We start from the raw sequence: 27,945 nt of genomic DNA, 5'->3' as shown, positions 1-27,945 counted from the left end.
AACTCTAACCCACAAACTGCGACGCAAACTACCATCATCTGCAAAAAAAAAGATGCACTGTTGGGCAGAAATGTTCAACAACACGGACCAATACACAGAAAATAATAATAAAAAATTGTAAGATTAATTAAACTAAATCAAATAGGCTATAAAAATGAATTCCCAATGCTGTTGCTACCACAGAGGACACAAAACTCCATCTCATGAATGAAAATCGTGTTTTTAGCCCTTTCATTAATCACACTGTCGTTCCTAAGTGGACTAAAGGCAAACATCCCCCACAGTCTTGAGACAAAGAATCTGGGCTGGTGCATAATCAAACTGGGCCCGCAAGGCTCACACTCCCGAATGGTTTAGTATAGTCGGCTGATCAGACAGTCAGGGAGGAACCAGACCGCAGGGATCTCTGTATGCCCACCTGATGGAAAAAAAATTTAAGCCAATGACAGCTTTGGAGCTAAGATTAAAAATGTCATGTCTGTCATAGCTGTCTATTGATAGAGATACATTCATGATAAATAGCACACTCACACAAATGGAAAAAGACATATGCATGACAGTGACAGAGCTGTGCTGGTTGGTTAAGCCACATTCCATAAATAATCATTCTCCAAGGAATATACAGCACACTTTTGGTTTTGGTATTAAATATTAGGGAACCCTCACATCCCATTTTGACAGATGGTGAAGTGGGAGAGACACATATGCCAACAGCGAACAGCACCAAAGGAAATTCTAGAAATAGTTCCCTGTCACTGGGAGAATGAGTGAACTGAGAGAGAAAACATTTCCTGATGATCAGACTTGGTGCCATTTACTTTTAGTTTTTAAAAAGGAAGGAACTTTGCAAACAAAAAGAAAATATTGAAGTTAAAGGAAAAGAAAAAGGAAAAAAGAGGAATGTACTGTACATCAAGATGGTTCATGGTGAGGATTCTAATTCATACCAAAATGGCCCATAAGGTAGGATTTCTTTCCCCCACATTTGCTAAAAACCCACTATATCCACTCTGGTGCCATTCTCTAATAGAGCTTTAGTACAGTGCGCTGATAAATCTGCACCTCCGTGCTGCTGTCTTTCACTGACACATGAATAAATCAGTGTCTTCAGTGGCATCACCTCCACAAAGGGACTTCTGCACAATTGTGTCCACACATACACATGTGCTCATAACATGCAAGCAGCATGCGTACCTCACAGACAGATCCTGTGCTCCGACTTTGAGAGTGGCTATTCATGATTTTCTAAACCTATTCTCCTCCCCTGTCCCTCTCCGTTTCATTCTGTCATGTGTCAAGCTTTTTCTCTCCCTTGGATGATATTTCTTTATTGACATAAAAAGGCTCTTGTAAACACACATTGTCTTCTTCTCAGACTTCTCTGATGAAGCTGCATTCCACTGGAACCAGTGGTACCACTTCACTTGCCCCCCGAGGAAGTCTTGATTGGTCGACTGAGTCACTGCCACAAGAGAAATGTCTGTGCTGGGAATTGTTATAGTGCATGTGTAGGCTTCCTTTGAGACCAAATATCATATAGTAAATATAAGATACAGGTCTTATTACCTTGGTGTGTGTGTGTGTGTGTGTGTGTGTGTGTGTGTTTGTGTGTGTGTCTGTGTCTGTAGGGTGTGGGGGGTCGGTTTGAGTGGTCAGGAAAGAGTAATGGCTTAGAGTTTAATTACTACTCGAGGGCTTCTTTTCCACATGAGTACCTAACCTCATCCTCTCCTCACGCTTCCTTTGTTTCTCTTAAAGGTCTGGAACTTTTGGAAGCAGATTTTCTACTTCTTTCTTTTATTTTAGTTTTCCAAAACTGCGGTTGCATCTTTGTCTTCTGGGAGGTTTCATGATTGAATCAGATCTGTTGGTGGAGGATAAAGGGGCTACTAAGAGCCTTTGCAATCAGATCATAAATTTGATATATACAGTGTTTGAGGCAAATTTAGAGGGAAGCGTGCTGGGCTTTTCTGTAAAATCACTTTAAAGGGGACCTAATATAGCATGTACTATCTATTTTAAACAGGCCTTGAATGTCTTAAAAACAAGCTTTTGATTGTTTTTTCTAAATAAATTAGAAATTCAGCCTCTGAGGAATGTCTTTATCTTCCGATTCTCTAACCTCATTCTCTATGCAAGATTCTGAGTGGGCGGGGAAGCTATGATAATAAGGCACTGTGCTGATTGGCTGCCTGGATGACGTGTAGCAGGGGAGGGCACAAAGCCTCGCTCTGGGCAGAAGAGCAGCCGGCTGCGTACACTATTAAACCGTGTCCTAACTGCATGCGATGCGAGCGTCAGCGACAAAATCAATTCCATTGCTTTATTAGGGCCCGAGCACTTACAGGGCAAAGGCCCTATTGTATCTGTAGGAATTTTCCTTCTTTCTTTCTTCTTTCTACTTTCTTCTTTCTTTTTTATTTTTCCAATGAATTGAGGGCCTTTCCCCCCCCCTAAACGTGCCCCAAAAGTCACCAAATTTTGCACGCAAGCCAGGCCTGGCGAAAAATGTGATATTTAATGGTTTGTATTAATGGGCGGGGCAAAATGGCTCAACAGGGCCCCCTAGAAAACTTTGTGCCTCAAACCCCACAATACGGTTTGACGTACATCCACGAAAATCGGTACACACCTGTATCATGTCGCAACTTAAAGAAAAGTCTCTTGGCACCATGGCCGAAACCGAACAGGAAGTCGGCCATTTTGAACATTTTGAATTAATCGTGTAATTTTGGCTCAATTTATGCCATTCCTTCAGCAGTTAATACGGCCCGAACCGTAACCTGCACCCAGGTGTGTTATACATCAAAATGTGCATCTCCATCCTGCGACGACGCGCATTACTTTTCTCATTTAAAAGCGTTACCGTGGCGATGCTAGACGCCAAAAAGCGCGCCCCCCCTTCATCTGATTGGTCCATATTTTATAGTCCCTATTTTCTGCCATAACTTTTGAATGGTTTGACATAGAGAGTCGTAGGTGTTGTCATCTGACTCGGTTTTGAGTCCTTGAACATAAATGGTGCAGATTAGCCCCGCCCCTTCATCTGATTGGTCGATATCAGATAGTTCCTACTTTCTGCCATAACTTTGGAATGGTTTGACATAGAGAGTCGTGGATGGTGTCATCCGCTAAAGGTCCAGGCCTGAAGACATCTACATGCAAGTCATACAAGCTTCCACTGCAGTACACCTGAACATGCACAAGGGTGCGAGGGCCCGTTCATCGCTGCTTGCAGCTTTAATTTTCTATTGGACTGTCCTAACTGGCCGCGAGCGATGTAGCGCTGCGCGCCGTTTTGAACTGAACATTTGTCGGATGTCCTGCTTCTATTTTCTTCCTGTGGCTCGCGTTGAAAGCCAGTTCAAAGCGCTGTAAGAAACAGTCATGGATGAGGAACGGCTGATCCAGTTAGTTGAAATGAGAAGTTATCTCTATGATACCTCGTCATTTCACTACTAAAACCTCAATAAAGTGGCAGCTGGCTGGAGGGAGATGGACAGAGAGCGTCCGATGTCACGCAGTGCGACGCGATAGTCGGACGCTCGCATGCAGTTAGGACACAGTGTTTAGTTGTGGGCGTGGTTTGCATTTTGGTTACGCAATGAAAATCAGCAGAATCTGAACGGCTCGTAGAAGCCACATCACACTGGATGGATCATCCGGGCGGGCTGTACAGACACTGCAGAATTTGGTTGCTTTCCTCCTTCTCTGAGTTGGCAGGCTGAGGGGAGACCACTTTATATATGTTAAAGCAAGAAAAAATGTGTTTTTCATAATAGGTCCCCTAAGCAATTATCTAACAAGAACACTGCAAATGGAATAGTTTTTGTCATGCTCCAACCTCATATGTTGAGATCAGTTTTTGTGATACAAATATATGATACAAAAATTATTTCTGTGTTCATCCGCCATAGTTGCTTCCACATGTCCAGCTACATTACAGATTAGATGAAGTGATAAAATAACATAAACAAAGCTCTAATCAGAAGCTTTCCCACTGTTACGCGTTTGTGTCGGGAAACCAGACATTAATGTTGAAATATGACTGTAGGAGTCCATAATGTACATAATAGAGAACACTTTTACTTAGCTTGCATCAACTGGTGAACACACCGAATCCTTCACCTTCACCAAGGGATTAGTTTGTACGTAATAAGAAGATTATTTTCTATATTTATTAATTTATTTATTTTGGCCTGGTGTCAGTTTTGACAGTGTCCGCATCATGCTCATGGCGGCTGTCTATTTTATGAGGTTTATATTGATTTCAAAATACAATATTTACAATTATGAAGTTGCAATTTGCTATGAGTACAGTTATTACCTGTCATTGTGAAGATTAATTGTGCAACATACAGTACCTGTGTGCCAGTCCCATCTACACATCCTCAGTTGAGGTACTGGAACATGGTAACTTCACAGTAAAAACTCTGAAAGTGGTGTTTTTTCATCACATGCCATATATACGTTTGAATAACATCAGCAAATGATCAGATGAATGAGTTATCATCACCTTGAACTTCTTTTGGCAGTCTTTTCTGATAAGCATTGTACTATACACCTCGGTTCTTGTCTGGTTGTTTACCTGTTTTGAAAATGTGAAAGACTAAACAAACTAAGACAAACCCCAAGCATTCATAAATTACATATGAAGTAATATATAGCAATATGTCAGCTCAAATTGAATATGCCTTTGGTTCCTCTGATAGAATAGTTAACTTCATCTCTACCTTTTACCCTAAGGGCATGTGGTCTAAAATAAATGCATTTTCATAGATATTAGCATTTGTAACCAGGTGCACAAAATAGTCCCCACTCTCTTTTTTTCTGTAGAAACATAATGCAAATATTATGGTATAGTAAAAATAGTTTAGTACGAGGCAAATACAACCTCCGGCATATTATTGAATATTCATTCACACAGTAGTCACTTCCTGCGTGACTTTATCAGTCACTTTTTTATCATGTTCGTTGACGTTTTGGGGCATTGGGTTACACACAGCTGTCATAAGGTCTTGCAACATGATTTCAAGATGTTGAGTAGGACTTACTAAAACACTGAGTCTTTTACTTTTCAGCCATATTGATGTTGCTGGTGTGCTTTGATTCATAGTTCTGTTGGATGAGTTTTTGCTGTCTAACAGATGGCCTCGTATATCTCTACAATAACTGCTGAACGGAGCAGTTCATTGAGTCGACAATGACTGCAGCATGCCCGGGTGCTGTGGCTGCAAAAGAACTCCACATCTGCTTGCTTGTTTATTTATTTATTTGTTTGTTTGTTTTTTTGTCTACTAAAATGTTGGCTTAAAAGATGACGATCTGACTTTTGCACTAATCCACAGACAGCAAGTAAGGAACTAATTTCTAAAGTAAATAACAGACAGCTTCAGATCTGATGGTTTTTAGCTGGGAAAAATAAGACCTTTTTGCTTAATTGTTTTCATTTTCATTTTTTTATGTGAAATCATCAAACTCATCATGACAATGATGGTTTAAGAATTTGATTATACTCTGTGCAAGAGTGAATAAAAATAACAAAGTGGTAGGGTCAGTCGTTAGGAGTCAGCCATTAGATGCTGGAGCAATTTGTTCATACAGCATCCCCCTGGTTCACTCAGAAGATTAGATCATCATTTATGTGATTGTTCTTATTTGTCTTAGTCATGAGCAGATGCAGTGATCAAGTAGTGGATGGGTTTAGAAGGAGATTAATTTCTTGTGTATTTAATCATTTTAATTTCATCCAAAGTGAGCTTCAAGGGAGAGACTACATTGCTGTGTTGCATTTTCTACATTTTCTAGCTCATTCTTTCAGCTATTTGTTTCCCACTGTTAGTCTTTGAAGCGCGAAAATCCAGCGACACCTTATTGAAAGGAAACCCTACAAGCAAGGAGGAAAAAAGAGAGAAATATTTTTCCACTAACCCTCCTGTCTAGCTCTTGCACAGACAGGAAAGTCTTTGATGCTGTGATGAAAAGTGACAGCTGTGGTGCCCAGGGCAGCTTGTGTTCACAGGACCAGGTGAAGTGAAACGGATAGTTCAAGGATGCGGAGCTCCATGGAAATGTGGCCACCAGAGAGGGGTTTGCCCAACCAGAATCCTCACTAGCTTCAAACTATGCGGCAAAGGTTGTCATCTGTGAGGAAATGCTTGAATAATGCCAAACTATTCAGAATATAATTCTCAGTTTGGCAAAAATAATAAATAAAATACAACTAAATACAAAGAAAAACTCAGAAAATATAAACATTTTTAAAAACTAAATTATGTTTATGGTCAAGACTCCAATGAAACAAGCTAATTATCTTACCAGCTTTAAAATGTTTGAAACAGTTCTCTGCTGTCTGCCGCATGAGCACAACCTGCAGGTAGATGACTTTCAAAATGACGATACTTCTGCTGCGTGTTGATTTTGGTTTTGCTATAGTGCATATTACGTGCTAACAATGACCGTGGGCCATTGGTCATATATCTGTGTAGCAGAATATTTTGGTCGTGTCCTATCACTAACTTGTAGATATTCTTCCTGGATTTAACCAACTTTTACCAGGTGTTTGATATGATTTATGACTCCCCTGGATGCATATACATTTACATTTATGACATAGGTACAGTAGGTGTGACTGCAGGTTTCTGAAGTTTTTTTAAATTGAAACACAGACTTGAAAAAAATACTAAAGTTATTGCTGTATAATTTATTTAATCTCAACGTTAAAAAGAACCGAAGTTAATGAAAATTATTCAAACTATGAAAGTAATTGAAAGACGTGTGATAAGAAAACCACTGAATATTTGATCAGGAATGATAACAGAAATAATAATAGTTTTCTGTCTGACTGCTCAGTTTAATTTGTTGCCTTGCCCTCAAGTCTGCCTTATTTACTTCAATGCAAAATTCAATCTAGCCTCATTTAAAACAAGTAGCCCCTATAATAACGGAACGCACTGCGCTTTCCTCTGAGAAAATACAGAAATTCCCTGTGGTATTCCGGTTACATGCACATAATGATTAATTATATGCTAATATTCAGCAAATTAAAGTCAAAATGTTGCCACACATAAAAAAGCTTTTCATTATATGAAAATGCACAACAAAGGGATACATAACATTTTATTTCACAGAATATTAACTGAAGATTAACAGTGACAGCATCTAAAGACATTTTAATATGACTTTTTTGATTACATATTTGGAATTTTAATCTTGTATATATTATATCAGAATTGGGTGACTTTGTCGCTCTCCAGATCTATGCTTTCAAAAAAATGTCCATCCATCCTACTTTTCCATCTAAATGCACTTAATCTCATTCAGGGTCACGGGGTGCCTGGAGGCTTTCCTAGCTGCCATCAACCAAAAGAAGGGGTACACCCTTCTCTTTAACATTGTTGCCAAGTACATGGTGTAATGCGTTTTGTTCAAGATCCTGGGGAATCTGATATGATCCTCACTTTTGACTTTACAGACTATGCACAACAATTTCGATGTGCTCAATTCTTATTTGGGTGCAAAAGTTTCCCCAGCCTATCTGGTTGCCAAGGTTGTTAGGTTTGTTAATTGCATAGGAAAGCAGCTTCATTAAGGCAGTTCCTGCTTTCTTGTATGTAACCCTGTTGGCTGTTTCTCTCCACCCTGTCCTATGGTCCCTTTATAAGCCTGCCTATGCAGAGCAGAAGGCTCCATAGTACATAATTTAACTGCTCAGCCCTGTTTTTGCTCTGCATTTGATGTTGTAATTACGTGTCACACAGAGAGTGATGCTAAGGTCTTTGAAAAGTCTAATCCAGGCAGCCAGAGCACCAGGACCTGTATGCACTTACAGAAAGGTGGGAACATTTTTATAATGATAAATCAAAACCCTTACATAATCTGCTTGTCAAACTAAGTTTTCCACTAAACATTGATGAAAAATATTTTCATAAACATCTAAATACTGATCCAGTTCTACAGTAGCAGGGCAGGTATGAATCAGAAGCATGTGATGAAGTAAGTATTTAGGGTAAGCAAAAGCAGTCCCCACTCCTAACATTGCAAGGTTATGCATACGTATACCTAATAATCAATTAAATGTTAAAAAAGTTAATTAAGCCGTCTAGGTGTGTGTTTGACAAGAAGCTAGTAATTTGTTTTCTCTCTTGAATGCAATAATTTACAGAAGACGCAGCACATACAAATACATTTCAGGGAAATAATGAGATGAAAAACAACCGGTGGTGCAGCACATGTTGCAGGTCTGCGTACTAGCTCAGAGAAATAGATTTTTTTCTTTTGCAGCTTCTTCTTGCAGTGTGCATGGGTTTGCATGGTGATAATGAGATACAGTTTAGTGATCCACACTTCACCAAAGAGAGTACAGGGCTACGCACCATCTCAGAGAGCTAAGTTAGTAGAATAGGTTTTTTAAATATTTTTATCCCGATTGTTTTTCCCATTTTTTCCCTCAGTGCTCCTACCTAAGTGACAGTCCTGGGCATTGCTCCCTCTACCAACCCCGGGAGGGCCCTGCACTGAGCTCAAGTCTCCTCCTTAACCTGAGGAGTGAGCAGGTCGCTTCTTTTCATCCGACAAGGTGTGGCTTCTCTGGCCGGACGTAACACGTGGAAGGATCACGTTATTCCGGCCAGATCCTCCCCACCCCATCTGGGGCCCCGGCTGGCCAGAGGGGGCATGTGTAGCCCAGGACTACTGCATGTTTTTGTGAGGGTAGCTCACATTAGCTACACAAGGGAACATGAGGAGAACATGCAATTGACAGAAACAGTTTACACGTATGGCCTTACTGCTTCTGGTTGACACTGCTCCTCCTTGCTTCCAGTACACAGTACATCACCAAAATGTTGAATATGTGCTACCTGAATTTTGATTTCAAATCCAAGCAGTTAGGTTCAGTTAGAATAGATTCATTTATTTCTAAAAGTCATTTTAATCATTCATATTTGTCGAACTTACACTTATAAGACTTTTTTTTGTGATGTTTTAGCTGTCATTAGGACAGTGGATCCTCAAAGTGATCACATCTAAAAGGTGATCAGATGATAAAACGTGTAGTGAATGTTTCACACACGTTTCACACAAAGTGTAATTGTGTGTCAAGAGACTGACACTATTGCTCTAATTACACATTTTGCCTCTGCATAGCAGCAAGCGTCCATATGTCCATCCGTTATGCACATTTTGTGAGCTTTTTCAGGGACTTTGCAATCAGTTTACACCCTGCCCAAAACTGAACCTATGCCAACTGTATATTCTGTCTGAACATTGGGGAACACATCTGCATAATAACAATAACGATCTGATCAACCCAGCGGGAAGCCAGTGGAGAAAATACTTCATTATTGACCAGATGCTTGTGATCATTTCAATAAACGCGTCAATTAGCAATGCACATTCCCAAACAAATTTGCTATTCAGTCATTTTTACAACAGCAGGGTGCAATGTTTGACATTTAGAAACAGGTCTCCTGTGGTTAAGCCACCGTCCTGGACATCTGTACCCACTCAATGACTCTGAATGTCCAAACGAGATGCCTATCAGGAGCAGGCGGAGAGCATCTCTGTCTGCTCCTGGTCACGGGCTCCTTAGAACCTTGACCATGGCGTAGCTGTTCAATACCTGCCCTCACTCCTTTGATGGAAGCCCTGAGGATTGTAGGGAAGGTGGTCAATCATTCAAATGAGATCGTGCGGAAATGTTTACTGGTGTGGCCCATAAGAGACATTAGTGGAGAAAAAGGTTTGCCAGACATTTAGAACAACTAAAAAATGCTGTAAATCAGGATAACAGAACTCTGTCAAATCACCTCGACTTCCTTCATGTTTATGAAGTATGGAGTGAAATAAGTTTAGTTTACTTTGTAAAATGGCTCTCTGAGATACTGGCTTGTTTGTTGGCTTGCCAGTCCACGCTGCACTCCTGCCAGTCTGACTGACACCTCTGACTGTACTCATTCTGGCTGCTCAGAATCCCCTGCATACCCATTTACAATAAATGGCAAACCGGTTTGCCGTGCACTTCTGCTTTGGTGTGAAAAGGTTGTAGTCTGGGTGAGAGCTCACCCATTATTGATACCCTTGTGTTTAATATCGCTGTGTGAAACTCCATTTCCACTTCTAGCTGGCAGCAATTGATCACAGCTTTCACTTTGTAAGCTAAGCCATCTGTTAAAAAAAACAATATTTGGCTGTTGTGTATTTGATTGCAGCTATCAGTCAAGCTGACAAATCAGACCTCCTTGCATTGAGTTAACAGTCTCAGGTATTCCTAACTACTTCATCAAGTTACATTTTACTCTACCCTCCACTCTCCAACCGGGCTCTCGTTGGTTCGGAAAGCAACAGATTCACAGAACCCACAAAGCACAGCTTGTTTAAACATTTGGAGACAGCTATTTTGGCAAATAGCATTGATTCCTCCCTCCAAAACGAATTAGTGTTGGTGGAAAACAAAGCAGTACATAGATTGGCTGCCTTTGTTTTCGATGCTAATTGCCTGTGGTGTCAATTGTTCCCCAATCAAAACAAGGGCAGTATGCATGTGCATGTGTGTGTTTTTTCCACTTTCACCTTCTGCAGTTATAAATAAAGGGAAGACGGAAGAGAAGTTCAGCGACATGACATGTATTCACGTTTGTAAGGGTCCTTAAATGTGCTCTCATTTGTGGTTTTGAACTGCTATTCATCAGTTCCCCTCATTTGGCTTGCTTTTGAAACATCCCCAGGTATTGGCTCTGACACTTCCTTCTTTTGGAGATTAGAGCGTTTTTTTCAATGAAACACGAGCGTGGATCATGGAACACATTAATCAGGCGTAACTGTGCCTAATTTACCGTATATTTATCTGTACCTGCTGGGTGTTTGGCATTAATTCAGCCCTGGATTTTGGCTATACACTTGAAACAAAGCAGTATTCTCTTGGCAGACTGGCTCTAAACCATATATATGTACATATATTGACTGAAAATACATTTATGTATTTACTTTTTTTGAAGAGAATTGGAAAGAGATTTCTGACATATCGGTTGGGACTTTATTTGAAGATTTTATGCCACTTTTTCATTAAAAATACTTGAAAACCTCTGAATATGTTACTTAAGCAAACAATGCGTATGGTCAATTATCTGCCTGACACTGAATATAGTGGCTATTTTACTTGACTAGATCATATTTTATTTGACTGCAGTGAACTTTGCACCCTGCAAAGTGCTTTGAAATGTATTTGTTGTAAATTGGCACAATGCAAAAAAAGAAGAAAAAGTTAAAGTGAGAAATGCAAAGACAGACATCCAGCACTTACTTTTAAATATTTCTATATACATGTTCTACCATCTACAAGTTAATCGGTTGAAGGCATCGTCATGCTGAATGGCAAACTCCTTTTTTTTCTTCCAAGGCCTCTGCTAATGTCTGCAATTTGACACCTGCTCCAAGCGTTTGTATTCATCTGTCCTATATCAAAACATAAATGTTGAAACCGTGTTGAATTGTCCAGGTGGGATCTAAACAGCTACCAAAGTGTCACATGTTAACATATCCATCCATCCATCCATCCATCCATCCATCCATCCATCCATCCATCCATCCATCCATCCATCCATCCATCCATCGTCCGCCGCTTATCCGTTCCCGGGTCGCGGGGGCAGCAGCCTCAACAGAGATTCCCAGACTTCCTTCACCCCAGACACTTCCTCCAGCTCTTCCGGGGGGAGTCCGAGGCGTTCCCAGGCCAGCCGAGAGACATAGTCTCTCCAGCGTGTCCTGGGTCTTCCCCGGGGTCTCCTCCCGGAGGGACATGCCTGGAACACCTCCCTAGGGAGCCTTTCCACACAGCGCGCCGAATGGTTGCGAAAATACGGTATTAAAGAACTAACACAAATGAAATACACTTCAATTAAATACTTCGTTTTTTTTTTTTGTAATTTATTTTCCCAAGCCACTCGGAGCCGCAGTATAAGGATGAAAGAGCCGCATGCGGCTCCGGAGCCGCAGGTTGCCGACCCTTGGTCTAATGGATGCATAACGTAACCCCAGCCTCTACTGTAGCGCCTTATAATGCGGTGCACCTTATATATGGAAAAAGTTTTAAAATAAGTCATTCATTGAAGGTGCGCCTTATAATGCGGTGTGCCTTATAGTACGGAAAATGTTAAAAAACGTTAAAAAAAAAACGAAAAAACGTTATTCAGGGCGAATCTAATCCACCCCCCGGTGCCCCGCTACTGAGGAGCTTACGAACCACCTCAGTGACCTCGGCTTGGGTGATGGATGAGCACGCCCCAGAGTCCTCACCCTCTGCTTCCTCAGTGGAAGGCATGTCAGTCGGGTTGAGGAGATCCGATTCCACCGTCCGACGATGTCCCCAGTCGAGGTCAACAGCTCCCCACCCGCACCATAAACGGTGCCGGCAGAGTACTGCTTCCCCCTTCTGAGGCGCCGAACGGTCCGCCAGAAATGTTAACATAGGATATTGTAAATCTACAGTTTCTCAAAAGGTTGCACTTTTAATTCTGTTTGAATGACGCCCTACAAAAACGTCAAGAAGTTCCACTACCTTGAAAGATACACTATTGCTGTCTGTTAATGCGGCCTGTGCTTTATTTGATGGAATACTATCTTTGTCAAGTATAAGTACATCTGAAACCCTGCTGCAGCCTTTGCAGTTCATTTCTCTGCTTTTCTGGGTGGCTGTTCACTCTCGATCCTCTTTTTGATTAATGGCACCATCTCTCTGGTGGGTATTGTAATAAAGTCAAATGAAGACTTGAATGGCTGAGGCTTTGAAAAATCAGCAGTCGGGTAATTGAGGAGGTGGATGTCTCAGGTGGTTCTGTGTCCTCACAGCAATAAAATAGTTTTCCTTTTGGTGAAGAAAGTAATTGTGTTAGACAGATTGCATTTCGCTGCTTATTGGTGTTTGTTTGGATCGTCATGCTCACGCTCTGTTTGAGACATTAAAGAGCATGTGGTGTGGAGGAAACATCCCTCATCCCAGGATACATCATACTCCCCTCAATTTGTCACCTGAAAAGAAGCAGAGACAGAGTAGCGACCATTTAAACGTTTTGTAATCCGTGCTCCGATCATCAATAATCTCTCTTAGTCAAACGTTTGTCTTCCTGTGGTGAATTTTGCTTGACGAATTTGACAAGAAATTGTCTCTGAAACCTGTAATCATTCTTTTCATGTGGAAATATTGGATGGTCTGTGATTTCAAATATGTTATTTGGAAGGTTAATGGGTAACAGGCGATATGGAGCACTCCATTTCCCTCTGGGAAGATGGCTTCGGTTCAAATCCAATCCCTTTTATAAACACGAACCCAGCCAGATTGAAAAAAGGGACTCATAGATATATCTCTGACCAGTTTTACTCAGAATCAGTAAAACCCCAGGACAGCCTAACGCCAATAACAATAATCATAATTAACAAAAAATGATTTACTACTCCTGATAACTTAGACAACTATTAATTAAATATAAGTGATTTTTTTATGAACATGCAAAAAAGAGGATCTTTAAAATTTCTGTTTATGTAAAAAATAGAATTCAGTATTGATGACATTGATCTTTTAACAAATAAAGTTAATCAAGTAATATGAAATCTGCTGACCTTAGTTGTAACATCAGTTATTAAGTCTTGAAAATTTCCTCTCAAATACAATTTCGGTTGCAAGTGTTTCAATTCTATTGTTAGCCTGAGCCTTAAGTACAGTACATGGTTGAGCTGAGATAAGGATATACAAAAAAAGTGATGGTTTCGGTGTAGGACATTCACTCCAGGAACCCATCTCTGATTTCCTTTTTAAATACGGGGTTGGATCTGCTCCCAACAGCCAAGCCTCCAACCTCCACACCTTCAGTTTCTGCTGGGATACATAGCGTACACATAGCGTTCTGCGTGACTGAACACTGGCACTTTTTCAGATTGAACTATTAAGGAGGCAGTTCCTTTAGCCATACCGGGTGGGCTGGCATAAACTGGTGATCAAAAATATCTTTAAGTTGGACAGAAGCAGAGATAACTTACTGCCTGGCTCCGAAACAGGCCAGAATTTACACCCTTCTTTTAACTGTGACTATTTTGTTGTAATGTGTAGGTGTCACATTTTATAGCTTTTCCACAATTTTCCCTTAAAGTCGCAGGGCTTATTTTAAAGCATTTCACTATATTTCTTAAAATTTGAAGCTTATGGCAACACTCCCAGAGTCTCTCACTTAATTAATGTCACAACTCTTAAATACTAACTATTTTTTTAACCCCTTTTTCCTCAAATGTACTATGACATTTTTTAAATCCATCAAAGCTTTGAGATTCCTGCTGAACTTCTGTGAATATAAACAACGTTTGGCTACACATCACGATCGTAATCTCACCCACAATGCAAGCTGTCCACAGATGTAGTTTGAGTTGTCAGACTGTAAAATCAAAATCAGAGCCGACAGTGCTCAGACCTGCATTTGATCCTGAAATGATCTGATAGCGAAAGATGAGTCAGGTCAGCCGCGGTACAACCTCGTTTAGACGCACTGAGAGCACCTAGAGTAACTCACTTGTTTCAGTTATTGAATTCAGTTTTACTTGTAGTGATTTTCAGCTGCAACTTCAAACGTTATCCTTATACATAATCAGCATTTTGTTAAAGATAACTATCTTTCTCAACATCTAAAGATAAAAAAATAAATGTTTGTCCCACATTTTGAATCATATCTCAAAAACAAAACCTCAAGATCTGACAGCATTGAATGTTTTATTCACAAGGTAACCCAATTTGCTAAATTTGGTCAGCATATGTGTCTGCTACAAGAGCTTGTTATTTTCATCCAACGAAAGCACACCGTTTCAGTCATCAGATGAAGTCTCAGTTGTAAAATCTGCTCACTTTTATGTTCTTGGAAACATGAAGATGAGCATTTGGTGGGTTTTTAATGGCAGTCAGTAATCACCATCTTTGATAAACTCCCTGAAGGGCATCCCGAGGGGTTTTTGCTTTCCAGACTCCCACTCAGTTTGTGGTCTGAAGATCAGTACAAGCCACGGGAAAGCAAACCGCTCTGCCTTTCCTTAGTCTCAATGGCAGGTTTAGACAAAAGCTGTGGAGTGAGAGGGATCAGGTGATCTCTAGGTGGTGATTTGGCGGTGGGACAAACCCAAAACATTGGTGTGGGATTCTTAAACACGGAGGGCGTGGATTACACTGCATTCTCTATGTGACTTATACGAATTGTAAGTTAGAGAGCGGTTGTGCCGTCTCTCTAATTGGGTTAGGGTATTTCTGCACTGTACAGTTCTGCAAAAACATGGATGAGGGGGTTTTCCAAGTAACACACTTTGACATGAATGGTATAAAAGCAGAAACTAATAAACAGCACAAAGTGGCAGTTCAGTGCATAAACAAAATTAGCCAGCATCTGTCTCCAAATTGTTTTCTGTGATGGAGAAGAGAAATTTCAGTGCCTTTGGGGACCAGAGTGGAAAAGATTTCAGCTCTTGTAAGGAAGCCGTCTTACTTTCAAGGAATTTTCATCCGAGACACATGTCCCCTCTGGGGGGGATTTGCAACAGATGTTTGTTTCCGAGGATGGTGGCAGGCTTTGGTGTCACACTGATTCTTGTTGGGAGGCAGTGACTGTAACCCAGCGACAAGCAGGAGAGTGAAGAGAATTCAATTAATTTTAAATGATTTATTAAGAATTTTCATTGCAGTTTTAATTTGGACTAATACAGTGTGGCAGAGGAAAAAGCTTCTTTCTTAGATAAGAAGACAGTGTTCCTTCTTTGTTGGATGAGGTCAATGACGGAAATCCAGAGCATGACTGTTGGAACGAATCCGTCGCTCGCCTTTGTTCTTCAGTCGCAAATGAGGACAAGCTGTCCACTGGAAGTTAATTAACATGCGAAAATCCTCAGAAAAATGTAACTGAGGGTGATGATGGCAGCCCACCTTTTAAAGTCCGGCTTTTTCCTGTGCAAGAATTGATCATTGACCAGGCAATTGATGTCTCCTGCATGGGTTGATAATCCAGCAGGGGAGTGACAGGATGTGCAAGTACATGCGTGGTTAAAGCAGAAGACATGTTTAATTGTAAGGTAACATAAAGCCCTGATACGCTAGAATGCTTCTTACCGGTCCACAAACTGCAGGCAATCAATGATAAAACAGAGACATAAAGGTGGAACTGGAAACAGGGCTTCACCGAGCCGAGAACCATGAAATCACAATCTCAGAAAATTGCCTTTATATGATCAAAATGCATATTATAAGTGGCCAGACAAATGCATTTTTCAGAATGAGAAATATATTAGCTCTGGTGAAATTTACAATTTATGTTACTCGCTTCCATCAATCATAATTGTCCTCTGATTATCACCAAATTTGAGCAGGTAAGGACTTACAGAGCATGAAAACGGCTTTTGGAGAAGCATTAGTAGACAGAACATGCTATACAAATGTTTTACACCTGACAGTCTCTTCAAGCCTTGATCACATGTTTGGGACTACTTTTTGTCAAAACACCACACTAATAGCTGACACAGTAGCCCACCTTAAATCCAGGTATTTATTTCAGGACTCCCTTCCCCTCCACAACAAATACAAATGTTGTATTTTATTAAATTTGCCACTAAAATACAGGTGAATATATGTGTTTAATTTGTATTTATATTTTAAGATCAGCAGGTTTCCTACATATTACTTCATTTAAATTTAATTTAATGTCATTTATGTAAAGTGTGCATTTTCAGTTGAAAATAAAGGTTAACATTAATATGGAGTTGCTTGGGGTTTCGAATTGTCTTTGGTTTTATGCCTCCCTTTTCACTGACAGCACACAAGAAAGATGAAGAGGAGGCAGTAGAAAAGAGTCAACACAAAGCAGAGAGATAGATCAAGCAAGAAGGTGGACAGAAAGACGGTCCTGCTGCAGAGCCAGCATCCATTTCATTCGGATTCAGTGCAGTGTATTCCACAACAAATCAGCAAACTAAAAGAATGGAGCTAATTATAGATTTATGGAGGCCGTAGTTCATCAGATTCAGTTTTTTTGGGTATAGATAGACAGTTGAAATTCTGGTTGAGGGAGAGAAAAGAGAGAGGAAACTATATGAGCTGTCAGGGCAAAGCATGAAAGAGTGACAACATCCAGAGATTAAACCGAGGGAGCAGTTGCCACAGTAACACAGATCAGTGTACTGTTGTAGTTTTGCACATGCATCGTATACATTTGATGTGTAAAGTGTTTATCAGTAGTCGCAGTGTGGGATTTTGTGGATTGATATCTGAGGTCTTCATTTTTTTTTTAATTTTGCATTTGTTTCTGATTCAGCAGCAGCTGGATGGGAGTTTCAGAAACAGAGTTTAGTAATGAGCATCCATGCAACCACACCATTCCACATTTCATGAGGAGCCTTAATCATAAAAACATGTGATTTAGTAATGGGGTAGGGGACGGGGGTTGTGCCTCGGTGGAGGTTAATGCCCAGCAATGCCACTTCCATTAGGTGATGCTGATTCATAATTAGTATTAACTCATAATTCTATAATAAATAGTTATGTCCTGGGTGATGAGGCTCACCTCGGGCTCGGTGAAGGTTTCCATCGAGACAGTCAAGGAGGCCATGAATAAAGAGGCAGAGTTGTGGTAGTCACTTCAGACACCCGAACAAATGTTCTCCAGCCCAGGAAACCTACTTTAAACAGGCCTTGAATGTCTTAAAACCAAGCTTTTGATTTTTTTTTTGCTAAATAATTTAGAAATTCAGCCTCTGAGCCATGTCTTTATCTCCCCATTCTCTAACCTCATTATCTATGCAGGATTCTGAGTGGGCGGGGCTATGATAATGAGGCTCTGTGCTGATTGGCTCCCTGAATGACGCAATACACCGCTACGAAATAATGGCGGAAGCTCCGGCCGGCGGAGTTAGTTGTGGGCGTGGTTTCAAACGCATCGGAGGCCAACCTATGTAAATCGCTCCGTCATTACGTAACGAAAGGAGCAGAATCTGAACGGCTCGTAGAAGCCACATCACACTGGATGGCTCATCCGGGCGGCTGTACAGACACTGCAGAATTTGGTTGCTTTCCTCCTTCTCTGAGTTGGCAGGCTGAGGGGAGACTACTTTATATATGTTAAAGGAGCATGAGGCTCCTTTTAAGAAATGAGACTCTCTAGCGCCACCCTTCACCACGACGGCCGTCGGGGGTACTGCAGCCAACAGTGAAGCCGGCACGGGAGAACGGGGAGAACGCACATGCAGCGTCATGTGACGTCACATCCGCAGCCCAGCGCGGGAAATTCGGGACCGAATTGCAGCACATTTTGCAGCACACAGCCTGTTCAAGGCAAAGGAGAGATACGCTAGAGGGCTCATTCTTTTGGGTTTGGAACGCTTCATCTGACATTATTACTAGAAAACTTAAAATGTATACGGATTTTTTTCATAAATCTTGCCACAATCCGGCCTCAAGCTCCTTTAAAGCAAGAGAAAACATGTTTTTCATAAAAGGTCCCCTTTAAGTTTTAGATTTAATTTGTATTGTTTGTTTTTGTTATTATTTCAATTCTGTTTAGAATTAAATTAGTTCCTCTTATCATGTTTGCCTGGTCAGAATAAAATGAGACTAAACATTTTCTTTATGAGTAAAAAAATAATAATTTCCGTTTCCAAATTAATAATGTATTTTTGAAATGAAGTGAATTGAATGAACTTTCAAGGGTTCAGCTTTATATTTGCAGTTCGTGAGAGATTGAAACACTGAACAGTATCATGCAGCTCTTTAAACGTTCCACTCTTTCTTAACCTTAGTGCCCTTCTCCCGCAGGTCAGACCTCTCATTTTTCCATGCTGAACTCTAGTATGTTTTGCAGGCTGTTAGTCGAGCTGTTGCACCAAATTAATCAATGAATAGCCATTGTTTAGTGGAGAGTTTTTCTGGAAGAACTCCAGCACAGTTTCATTCTCAAGAGGTCTGACAATATACAATGGACTTTTGACCTTAGCAGGGAAGTTTCTTGTATCGTTTTCTTCAAGCTTTCTCTTTGTATTTGAATGAAATTCCTGGTAAGAAAAGGACACGAAAAAAGAGAGAGAAAACATTACTTTAAGTATAAAACTGTAAAATCTAATATAGACAAGAAACATGTTCACTTCTGGGATATCTACACAGCTATTAATTCAAATGCAATAACTCTTGTTAATTGCATTTTGACTTGGAATAAAATAATACATTTACAGTAAAACATGCAAAGAAAAATAGATTGCATATTAAAGTGTTTTTTCAGTAGTAATACACTGATATGATGACACTCACAGAATGAGACTCGGATTGTCATCTGTAAATAAAGAGGATGGTATATTTTATCTATTGATTTTGTCCTTTATCCAGCTCCCCTCATTATGTTCCCAGGAGATTTGTTGATTGTCTCCAAGATTGTTGTAATTAAAGCTTCTTGTCACATACTAAAAACGGTGTATGCATGTGTGTGTTTGATGTCTGCACTTTTAATTTCTAGTCTTATGCTGCTACACAGTACAAGAAGTAATATGTCACAATCTTTAGATGTGTGTTCATGCAAAATCGGCTAATCCGCAGCCCGCTTCTGTTTAATGCTGGCAGTTCAAAAACACCCTGAGTGTACCCTGCAGGTCTTTGAAGTATTGTGTAAATGGATAGGTTACATTATGGATGCACCGTTGCTTTGACTCTTTAGTGTTTCTGATAAAAAGACAAAAAAGAAGTCCTTTATTTTCTGTCATCCTACATTGTTGCAAGAACTTCCCAATTTTCCAAAGTGCAGTTCAAAGAATAGAGCTTACAAAGAGCCGGACACATTTATTAGATTACTACTTTAAATTTCTAATAAAATGAAGGAAATGTGTCCAGGCGGTCAGACTGAGGAGGAATCTTCTCCACAATAGAGGAAACATGTCAATATTTTGTTCTTTTTTTTCCCTTCCCTTCCATCTCATTTGATTATTTCAATCTCCATCTTCCACTTTTTTGTTTTAAAAGTATGACAAATGAGAAGTAAATAGGAGATATGCATGCAGATTAGAAAATTTGAAGATTTGAAATTTTGGGCTGTTTTAATAAGCATTCCATTGCCTTTGTTTTTTTTCATTTGTTTCTCATTATAACACGTGTGATGTCTGAGAACATCTCGACTATGTTCTCAAATCAGACTTTGGTAAAACAGCCTTTTCTATTCCATCCACTTGTACCACTTGGTGCCAGTTCATTCTGTCCAAGTTCACAGAACAACATTTCTTGAGAAGCGAAGCTGCTTTGAAGGCTCAATCTGTAATTACATTCCGAAATAGAGGTGAAGTGAACTGGTCAGTACCGAACGGTTTGATAATAATTGTTTGTTTTGTTGCTCAAAATTAAGGTCTCATTGCCAAAACGTTTCACACCATGTAGAACAAATGACAATTAAGATAACAAGGATAAAGAAAGAAAAAAGGTAGCTGGAGCTACATTCATGTGTGACTGCATGGTGCATTTTTGCTCTTCATAGAAAAAAAAACCACTCAGTCACACATAGAGGCACTCAGGCTGGATGAAAACGATAAACTGTCACATCCACACAAGCCAAATGATAAATAGACTGTGTTGGTGCTTTTCTAGTCTTGTTGACTCCTCAAAGTGCTTTACACAACAAGCCACATTTACCCATCCACACACATGTTCATAGAGTCTTTGTCTACAGAGATCAACACAAATAGCTCTTCTCTCAGGCCCTTTGGAGGCAGTGCAGAGTTCCATGTCTTGCCCAGGGACACTTTTTCAAATGATGGTATCAAATCACTGACTATATGGCTAACAGCTACCTCCTGAACCACGGCTGCCCTGAGATAGACATCATCTTTTTTTCTACATTGCATTTCTTGTCGAGTTAAGCATTGCTTCTTATCATTCAAAGTGCAAGATGCTTTTAAGAACATTTTTGATAATTTATGCTTTGAAAACGTAATGGACACAAGTCTACCAGCTCAAAAAGTATGGAAAACATGTCTCTGGTGTATTGTTTGTTGCTTTTACAGTCTAAGCTTGAGTGTTGTTGCACCTCATATATCACTACTGCAAAGCATTGGCAAGTATTTTTTCAGACTTTTAACAACTAGGAAACAGTAAAGGTTGAAAGCTTGGTCCTGTGGGGTCATTGTGGCCGTAGCAGCTCCGCTCTGCAGCAGCTGCAAAGCCACAGCTTGTCAGCACAGCACACCACCTCTTTTTGCATAACCTAAATTCACTGTCTGTTGATTTTAGCGTTTTAGCGGCCCTAAGATAATACACTATTTCTGGGAGATAAATTGATCCAGTTACAGGAGGTGAAGGAAGAAATAAGAGGAGACACATGTAGATATGGAGCCATTTGTCTTTTGAAAGCTGCGTGTTTAAGCATGTGGCTGACAACTCGCCAAATGCCTTTGATTTTGAGTTTGCAGCATTTTAAGTGATAAAAAACACACTCACAGTTTCATGCATCACTCAGCCATTCGACCGGGATGGTTTTCCCACCTGAAGATCGATTGAGTTTTTCAGTGTGTGGGTCTAAGGTCTCCCTCTACCTCTTAAAAACACTCAGACTTGACAGTGGCACTAATGGCACTTTCTCACACAGCTGGAAAGCACTCTGTTCAGTCTATTGACCTTTGCATGTTTTGTGCAAAACCAAAACGCATCAAGCTCAAATGATCACACACAAAGCAATTCTTAGAAAATCGCAGTTGCAATATATATTATAACTAAAGTAACTAAATCCTTTTGACTTACTTCCCCGAACAATGCACCTTTGTTCTCTGGGACCCTGGAGAAATAGAAGGACTGCAACTGTTATTAGGCAACTATGTTTGCAACCTTTTCATTTAAGAAAAAGTTTTAGGCAAAGCACAGTGTCAGAGGAGTATTTGTGTGTTATTCATTTTTATATTTCAGATAACTGATTAAGTTAACTGATAAATGGTTAAAGTTACTAAGCTTACTAGTTCCTGCTCTAGTAATTAAAAGGGTGACACATCCTGATTCGAGATAAGAACTGACATTTTCAGTGTTTAACCAAGAGCCTAATGATTCACAATATGTCATGGCACTGTTAATTACTTTACCCTAAAATATCAACTAGTTGCTAAAAATGGACATAACAGAGCACAAGGCTTCACTTTTCAGTCTAATTAGATTAAAATTTGTGCAAGTGTGTGTTTTTTATTACTCAGGGATGGATAGCACATGTACGTGAGGAAGACTTATTAAAACCCAACATGTGGCCAATAGTAATGGAACAAAACCCTTTGGACTTAACCAACAAGTTATCTCCGCAGCTCATTGTTCACCCCTGGGATTTATGTAAATACCTATTATTTTAAAATGTCTCACTGTTTCACAATAGCAATGGACTTGGGGACGGTGCAGGTAGAAATATAAACAATGGTAAATCCTTTGAAACATAACACTCAGACATGAATAAAGTAAAGATAGCTGCCCCTACATTCAGCTCCACGCTAAATCAGACCAGCCTCCACGGGAAATCATTCTGGGTCAAGGTACTCTGTGTCCTTAAACCAAAAAAATGCTAGAGTTGTGCGGCCTCCTTAGAACTCTCAATTTACGTTCTGTCTCATCTCAATGAAGCTCTTAGTCACGATCAGGCGTGTATGCTACTTTAATTCAGTAACGTGCTGCTTTCCTTAGTGCCACATCATCTTTAATCATACAAAAGCTCCAGGAATTACTACCAGCTCTCCTACCTTCAGTCAGCCGAATCATTGTTCATGTTGGGACTAATGACACTGACCAAATCAGATTTTAGCCAACTCATTCATTTTTTAAGATAGGAAAATTTGTATTCATCTCTGGTTCTATTCCCACTCACTTGTGGTTGCCGCTGTAAGTGGTTTTCAATGGTCCTTAGTCTCCTAACCTGACTGCAGTCCACATGCAAGCCCAGGAACACTGGTTGTATTCATCATTCTAACATCCTCTGGAGTTACTGGACGTTTACAGAGACAGAGAGAGAGATAAAGAGAGAGAAGTCATTAAAATTGAATTCGTGGCACATTTTCTTCCGAGGATCTTGTATAAACTCACCCAATGTGACTTTTTATGGAATTGACTTACGTAATTACATTAGATGCCATTCCATGCAAATCACATATGTATCATAATGTATATATTTCATGTATTCAATTATTTTATTTTATGGGACATTGTTGTATAAAGCACTAAAGATATGAAGCCATGTATCTTTTAAATCAAAATACTTCGATACTGATTTGCCAAGCCATAAATAACATCCAATTATGCATCCCTTTTTGATACCACTTATTTCTATTCAGGGTCACAGGGATCTGCTGGAGCCATTCCCAGCTCTGTTTGAGTAAAAGCCAGGTTACAGCCTGGACAGGTTGCCATAAATACAAATCTATTTTTTATTGTATAAGTGTGGTTAAGGTGTTAAGAAAGTGAAGGCTCGAAGATCAAATGAACATGTTCAGAAATTCACAGAAAACAAAAATAAAACCATTATATCGGATTCAAGTACTGTTCCACTGGTTCTGTCCACCCGATAAGGTAATATACTGTAGGCTTTGATGGCTTATCTGATTTTTTTTCCAACCTTTCCATCATCATCTTCTTCTTTTATTTTGAGTTTTATCAAAGAAATCTAAATGCATGTGAGTTTGCATATGACTTAAATCTCCTTCAGATAACAGAGCTGGAAAACACAGAGTTGAGATATGAAGATATCAGCACTGTTGCACCTCTGTCCTTACCATTTCTAGTGCAACATGCAAATAACTGCAGCCCAAGTACACAAGTGCTAATGTTCGAATAAACTTGTACACAAGTCTACTTGAACATTAGCAAGCTTGGTAAAAAAAACTACCATGGTTAATAAGGTTGTCCAGGAAATGCATGATCTCCAGAAATTGCCTCCTCCATAAATCAGGTCCCAATTAGAGAAAAACAACAACATTCTGTTATTAATACCCACAGTCTAAACAGGTTCAAAAGCAGCACTTGTGACTTGGGATTGTTGTTCAGAGGTCTGGTTAAAAGCTTTGGCTCCTGTGCTCTTGTGCTCACGTTGATGCATGATATTGCCACTCAGACTGTTGCAACTAGTAATTCTGTTAATGAAGACGGAGAGAAAGATAATTAAAGCTTCAAGTACACGTTTTCATGTAAGATGAGTTATGAGTTGTGGTGAATAGACGAATGTGCCAAACAAACTGAAATTCATTACCATGAAACATGCTTGTGTGCCAAATAGATAAGCAAACCTATTATTTTTTCACAAAGTAATTGCTACAGAAAACACATTTGTCAACACAATAACAAGTAGCAGTTAGAAAAATGAAAATATTTAGTATTTTTTGTAAAGTATTTACAGAAGTTTCAAACAGTTAGAAAATAAACATTTTCACAATGTTTTTCATTAATCAATTATGAGTCGATAGTAGGTACATAAATGTGTTTTCCTTTTATTTCTATTTATTAATCTATTTTTTTAATGCATCTTCCAATGTGTTTCTATGCTCCAAAGGGGGATCCCTGGGAAGAAATGTGGCACTATCATTCTGTCTGCAGAAGAGCTAAGCAACTGCCGAGTGAGTAAACCATAAAAATCTCCTATGTCAAATGCACATTACCAGGCAAACATCTGTTAGCAAAGCCTCAGTAAAAAGACTTCACATACGAAGTGGAGTGAGCGGATGGGAGGTTGTAAAGGTCAATTAAAGCTGCAAGCAGCGATGAACGGGCCCTCGCACTCAGGGCCACCGCCCCCCACTAGCATATCAGAAATGACACGACCCACGACTTCCTACGTCAAACCATTCAAAAGTTATAGCAGAAAATCGGGACAACCAATCAGAAAAGGGGGCGGGGCTAATTAAGGCCAACGAAGCTTAAGAACTCATTACAGAGTCCCATGACATCACCCACAACTTCCTATGTCAAACCATTCAAAAGTTATAGCAGAAAAAAGGGACAACCAATCAGAAGAAGGGGCGGGGCTAATTAAGGCCAACGAAGCTTAAGAACTCATTACAGAGTCCCATGACACCACCCACGACTTCCTATGTCAAACCATTCAAAAGTTATAGCAGAAAAAAGGGACAACCAATCAGAAGAAGGGGTGGGGCTAATTCAGGCCAATGAAGGTCAAGGACTCCATACAGAGTCCCATGACACCACCCACAACTTCCTATGTCAAACCATTCAAAAGTTATGGCAGAGAAAAGTATTCTAGGGGGCGCTGTTGAGCCGTTAGGCCACGCCCATTAATGCAAACCGTGAAATATCAAATTTATCGCCAAGTCTGTCTTGCATGCAAAATTTGGTGACTTTTGGAGAACTATCAAATATGGACCAATCAGATTTCAAAATGGCCGACTTCCTGTTCGGTTTCGGCCATGGCTCCAAGAGACTTTTCTTTAAGCTGTGCCATGATACAGATGTATAGCGATTTTGGTGCATGTACGTCAAACCGTATTGTGGGGCTTGAGGCACAAAGTTTTCCGGGGGGCGCTGTTGAGCCATTTTGCCACGCCCATTAATGCAAACCATGAAATATCACATTTATCGCCAGTCCTGGCTTGCGTGCCAAATTTGGTGCCTTTTGGGGAACTATCAAATATGGACCAATCAGATGAAGGGGGGGTGCGCTTGTTGGCGTCTAGCTTCGCCACGGTAACACTTTTGAAAGAGAAAAGTAATGCGTGTAGTCGCAGGATGGAGACGCACATTTTGATGTATAACACATCTGGGTTCACGATACGGTTCGGGCCGTATTAATTCTCGAAGGAATGGCATATATTGCTCCAAAATTACGCGATTAATTCAGAATGTTCAAAATGGCCGACTTCCTGTTCGGTTTCGGCCGTGGCGCCAAGAGACTTTTCTTTAAGTTGCGACATGATACAGGTGTGTAGCGATTTTCGTTCATGTACGTCAAACCGTATTGAGGGGCTTGAGGCGCAAAGTTTTTTCTGTCTGAACCAATCAGATGAAGGGTGGGCGCGCTTTTCGGCGTCTAGCGTCGCCACGGTAACGCTTTTGAAAGAGAAAAGTAATGCGTGGTGTCGGAGGATGGAGACGCACATTTTGATGTATAACACACCTGGGTGCACGTTACGGTTCGGGCCGTATTAACTGCCGAAGGAAGGCATAAAGTTCGCCAAAATGACACGATTAATTCAAAATGGCCGACTTCCTGTTCGGTTTCTCGACATGACGCCCAGAGACTTTTCTTTAAGTTGGGCCATGATACAGGTGTGTACCGATTTTCGTGCATGTACGACAAACCGCATTGTGGGGCTTGAGGCACAAAGTTTTCCGGGGGGCGCTGTTGAGCCATTTTGCCACGCCCATTAATGTAAACCATTAAATATCAAATTTTTCGCCAGGCCTGATTTGCATGCAAAATTTGGTGACTTTTTGGGCACGTTTAGGGGGGCAAAAAGGCCTTCCTTTTGTCAGAACAATAAGAAGAAGAAGAAGAAGAAGAAGAAGAAGAAGAAGAATTCCTACAGATACAATAGGGCCTTCGCACTGCAAGTGCTCGGGCCCTAATGAGTTGCAGTCAAGCAGTTGTAAGCTACAGAAAACTCCTTTGGACCACTTCAGAAAGATAACACCACAATCTTAAACCCAATCTTCTATTTATATTAAAACATTTTGAATCTGGGTCAAAAGATTTGTAATTGAGTTGATTTACACAGATATCAGTTTTGGAGTATTTAATATTTTGCAATCCAAAGAATTGGCTTGTTAAGGCCAGGCTGCATACAAGGATTACAAAGATGTGTGCGTGTAAATGATACCACCATTATTCGTCCCAAACATAAATATGGCAGCTATGAACATTTTTATTTTTTTGCCTTAAATGAAAGACATATTTGACTACTGATAAAAATTAAAAATAATTACTGTGGGGTACAGTCTCAGCCCTAGAATTGGTAATTGATGAGCAGTTCAGTGACTTGGTTTTGTTTTGCTAGTATTCAAAACATGTGTTAAAACACACAAATTATGTTTGAAAAAAACAGAAATTTCATATTAAAGACACCTTGTTCCTATTTAATGCAATAAAAGGGGGCCAAGGATCAAACCTTGGGGAACACCTGTGGTCATATTAAGTAGGATAGAAATAATCACTTGCCAGATGTGTAGTTTCAAACCAGCATACATAGCATCAAAAGAGTTCAGGGGCCTCATTTATAAAGCTTGCGTGCGCACTGAACAGGGCTTGAAAGATGCGCACGGCACCTTCTACACAAAGGTTGGGATTTAAAAAAAAAAAATGAACGGAAAAATGTCCGTATCTTTAGGCAAACTTTGATCCTAGCGCACAAACATTTTGAAGATATGGGGAACTGGCGACGCAGACGGTGAGGTGGTGAAATGAAGCCAGATTCATGTCATACTTTTAATGTCATCACATATCAGACTTATAATATAATAGCGCTGATCGTGTCCCTCTGTGTTTGAAGCACAGCGTCAGTCAGGACACGGCTGTCGTGCCAAAAAGTGATTGCCTGCCAGAATCTAATTTCTCCCCTGAAAATTGGTCTTTTTACCTGCCAAAAATTGATTGAAGGCCAAATACAGTTAATGAAAGGTTGTTTCTACCTAATAATGATTTGATCTCATTCTTGAGCTTCATAATATAAACACTAGAGCTCACAGGATTGCTTTTAACTCTTTTAAAGGACCATTACAACACAAAATAGGCATTTTCACCTGCCAAAAATTGATTGAAGGCCAAATACAGTTAATGAAAAGTTGTTCCTGCCTAAATATGATTTGATCTCATTCTTCAGCTTCATAATCTGAAAATCTGACGTTTTAGCGCTATCGCTCAACGGGCTGCTGTGCGCGCTGCGGCCAGAAATCAGATTCTGGCAGGCAATTATCCGATTTCTTTGCTGCATGTAAAC

The 27,945-nt window shown here is 40.1% G+C and overlaps 1 protein-coding gene across 2 annotated transcripts in view; it reads left to right on the top strand.

The window, feature by feature from the left end:
* Window positions 1-27,945, top strand: part of cpne5b (copine Vb) — a 178,523-nt gene that overhangs the window by 79,004 nt on the left and 71,574 nt on the right. For both annotated transcript variants that reach the window (XM_061727693.1, XM_061727692.1), the window contains one exon: window positions 24,549-24,612. In XM_061727693.1, the coding sequence (XP_061583677.1) occupies window positions 24,549-24,612 (64 nt within the window). The remainder of the gene's footprint in view (window positions 1-24,548; window positions 24,613-27,945) is intronic.

This window comes from Cololabis saira, chromosome 8 (assembly GCF_033807715.1).
Source record: "Cololabis saira isolate AMF1-May2022 chromosome 8, fColSai1.1, whole genome shotgun sequence".
NCBI classification, from domain to species: domain Eukaryota; kingdom Metazoa; phylum Chordata; class Actinopteri; order Beloniformes; family Belonidae; genus Cololabis; species Cololabis saira.
The sequence above is the reverse complement of the archived record's forward strand: the minus strand, read 5'-3'. Positions and strand labels throughout refer to the sequence as shown.